At 50.4% G+C, this 3,701-nt stretch overlaps 1 protein-coding gene across 2 annotated transcripts; it reads left to right on the top strand.

Annotated features, from left to right (window-relative positions):
- Window positions 1-901: 901 nt before the first annotated feature.
- LOC125541275 (uncharacterized) lies at window positions 902-1,930 on the top strand. Of its 2 annotated transcripts, none has more exons than XM_087539737.1 (2): window positions 902-1,271; window positions 1,534-1,930. In XM_087539737.1, exons 1-2 carry the CDS (start codon window positions 912-914, stop codon window positions 1,693-1,695), a joined length of 522 nt encoding a protein of 173 aa, XP_087395863.1. In that variant the 5' UTR covers window positions 902-911; the 3' UTR covers window positions 1,696-1,930. The 2 variants fall into 2 exon arrangements, with proteins under 2 accessions (XP_087395863.1, XP_048560685.2); XM_048704728.2 differs by having other exon boundaries at window positions 902-1,296.
- Window positions 1,931-3,701: the final 1,771 nt, after the last annotated feature.

The following is a 3,701-nucleotide window of genomic DNA, read 5'->3' as shown; positions in this document are numbered from 1 at the left end:
AGGCCGGCGATGAGGGTGATAAGGAGGAGCTCATCGGAGACCTTCTCACCAAGATCACGGAGCTCGTCAACAAGCTTCTTGAGGCGCATGCAGTAATCATCAACGGACGTGTCGAGCTGCTGGCACCCAAAGAACTCGCTGTGCAAGAAAATCTTGTGTTGGAGCGCGTTGTCAGTGAAGAGGCCGTTGAGCTTGGTCCAAACGGCGTGAGCATCATCGTCGGCGGAGACCACCGTGTGGAAGAGGTCCTTCGAGATGGTGGTGTAGAATCAACGGATGAGAGTGGCGTCGATGGACATCCACTCCTCATCGTCCTCCATGAAGCGGGAGTCCATGGAGCCATCGATGTGATCCCGGATGTTGTACTCCCGAAACACGAGGAAGAAGTATGTCTTCCATGCATAGTACGTGGAGGTGAGGTGATCGAGAACGACGGGAACCCGGGCGAGGATGTTGACGTCGCGGGTGACGACGGGATCGGGACCTTCGAACGGGTTGGTGTGGCGGCTGCGGGTGGTGTTGGAGGAGCCAGGGGAGGCCATGGGGTTGGCGGCGTCTCGCGGGGAAGCGGCGCGGCCGAGGGATGGAGGCGCGGCCGGGTGGCGGCGCGGTACGGTGGGGGCGGAAGCGAGGGCGGCGGCGCACACGGGTGCGGCGGTCGCGGCGGCGTGGGATCGCGGCGGCGGTGGTGGGTGGCGGCGGCGATGGGGATCACGGCGGCAGCGGCGGCACACGGGTTAGGGTTAGGATCTTAGGTATGATACCATGTTGGAGACAAGGGTTTTGTCAATGCTTCATGATGTATTGATCGGTGCATAGCCCACATATACATGAAGTACAAGATAAATCACAATCTTAACTATACAAAGACTAAAAGATGAACCAGACTATACAATATACATGCACCAACCATGTATTCAACAGCCTGGCACGGCATCATCGACGCCGGCCACCTACTGCGGGCGGACCTCCTTCCGCACACGCTCGGCGGGATCTTCATAGATTTCCGCTTCCTACAGGTCTCGGAGCTCTTCCGTCCGTCGACCAGGACCGCGGTCTCCGGCGACCTCACCTATAGCTCGGCCAACACCGCCGTCGGCAAGCACTGCAACGGCCTCGTCCTGCTACTCTCCCACACGGTGGTCAACCGCGCGACACGGCGGTGCGCGCGGCTGCCGCCGCTGCCCTCGCGCGCCGGGATGGAGGATTTCTACGCCTTGGGAGGAGAGGAGTTTCTGGTGTTTGATCCCAGCGTCTCTCCTCACTACGAGGTGGTCTCTGTGAACCTGTGAACCTGTGAGTCACTGGAAATGACTGGGTGAACAAGTGAATGTCTTTGTAGCCTGGGTCCGCGCTGGGTGTGGTGATTACCTGTTTAGATCACGGGGGGTTGTGGTGATTATCTGGAATCCTATTTCCTCCTCATTGCCCTTTCCGCAACTGTACCCAGACCTGAATTCTTCTGCCATTATATATCCAATGTGCGCCTTCTTTTCTACAATTATATGATTTATCGTGCTTTGTGCTTGACAGTGCCCCAAAAGCCGCAAGGGCCTATTGTTTGTTGGTGCCATTGAGATCGACCCAAGGCGCCGGGGAGAGCCAAGATTTGGAAGCGCTACATCAAGCGAGCTGGACGTGCAGCTTGCGCTTTTGTTTGATTGCTGGCTGGATGCTCGCCCAAGTTCCGGATGATGTGATTGCTGCATGCTGATATTGTTTCGTACTTGGTCTGCTTGTTGCTTTCCTTGTGAACTAGCTTGCTTGGTGTGTTTCTTTGGTAGGAGGGGTGCATTGGAGTAGTAAGTAGGTAGCTCTTAGAGATGGAAATCCTGGTATGGTAGTGATGGCAGGAGGAGGCAAAGCACACAAGTTGTCTTTCTGCTCACACATATGTATGTGACATCTCAGTTATAATACCATATATGATTGCTATGAACCTCAAATCTTCGGCTACCCAACGTGCTACGCTGCCGAAATTTCTAGCCAAAATTATGACGACTTGTCAAAAATTTGGCCTTGTTTGTAAGGAAACACATGCTTTAGGTTTTTGACTGCACAATGTTGGGGTCTTGTTTGTAAAGAAACATAAGCTTCAGGTGTGTTTTCAGTGACACAAGTGAAAGTGCAGTTCGTCCAATTACTTGTGTTACTGAAAGTCTGAATTTTCCATTTGCATTCCAGTCTTACCTGAGTTAATACCTACACTACATACATGAGACATGATCTTGTGCCAAACTAAGGCTGGTCATAGTGGGGAGTAACTTAGACTAGTGTCATATGCATGACACTAGTCTAAGTTACTACCTTCATAGTACAAAGTAACATAGTACTAATGTCATATGTGGCCTCATTTAATAGCTTGTAGACTCATGTTGTCTTGGAAAGCGCTATGTTACAGTAACATATTATGTTATTACTTCTCATTAACTACTTGCCATATAAGCAAAAAATTCTCGAGGTGCGCTATGTTACTACCTAAGTTACTCCCACTATAACTAGCCTAAGAACAGATGTCATTTATCATAGAATAAATACTTGGCTTGTTCCTTGGTTTGATGGTGTCCTTGTCCCTAGGCACACCAGCATCCCCTTGGTTTTCCTCATGCTTAGCTCCTGTGTGCGTCCACGTACACGTCCCTGCCTTTGGGGCGCGGAGAATCTGCCAATAAAAAAGACTTTTAGCCAATCCTGTATTGGTCGTTGTGCACACCATTTCTTCATGACAGTAACACATGCAAGGGTCATGTAGGTAGATAACATATCACTACACTTGTGCATTTCTCAAGCTAGGATAAGCCGTTTATTTTAGCATACCTGCTGGATCATGCACATCCACAACCCTGTCCTTGGGGCCAACGGAACCTGCCAATTTAAGAGATTGTTAGCACAGCAAGTAATCGTACACACCATTTTGACATGATAGTAACACAGGCAGGTTTCCCAAAAGAGGATAATGTGTTTACTAACATACCTGCTGTTACATCAGCTGGGGGAGGGGCCCTTGATGCAGTGCACGACTTGGCCATGTCCAGCAGGAGCCCTCTGGTGAATCCCGAATACTTGAGCTCAGGCTGGTCAAGAACCAACTTGAGGCATTGCAGCTTGCCCCTCGAGGGTGTAATGATTGTCCTGAGCACCTCACAGCATGAGCCTGTCACTGGCTCGCCATTGCATTGTTCCTGGACTAGCGATGCAATCAAGACTGCGTCACAGTCAGTGCGTCCATTCCCAGCACCAGGTAACGCCAAGGTCATAACGAGGAAGAAGAGCCAAACTGCCATTCTGCATGGTAATCGATTGTGATGTCAATAAGAAGAAGAAAGATTTCTAATGGGCGTTTGTATTCACTTTTGAGGAAATCGTTACTTCATCATGATCTCAATGTGTTCAGAATCCCCAAAACGGAAGCATATGCCCAAATTATCTAGTTGAAACTCAAACGCCATTCACAACAGGCACCATGAATCTGACTATGAACACGACCAAGGATTGTCACTTACGGTGTACTTTCTTCTCCACTCCACCGCCGGTGCTTGTCCTCGAATGAAGCTCGCTACACTCCTCGTACTACCGCTTTCTGAACGTGCATCGCTGCTATTTAAAGGAACACGATATGTAGAACAGTGAGCTGACGTGCAAGCACTACCCTTCATGAATTCGGCGTGGGCAGGAGGGTGGTTTGGAATTTGGTGCGGGGT

The sequence above is a fragment of the Triticum urartu genome, chromosome 2A, assembly GCF_056163025.1.
Source record: "Triticum urartu cultivar PI428250 chromosome 2A, HENAU_Tu73, whole genome shotgun sequence".
Lineage (NCBI taxonomy): Eukaryota > Viridiplantae > Streptophyta > Magnoliopsida > Poales > Poaceae > Triticum > Triticum urartu.
The sequence above is the reverse complement of the archived record's forward strand: the minus strand, read 5'-3'. Positions and strand labels throughout refer to the sequence as shown.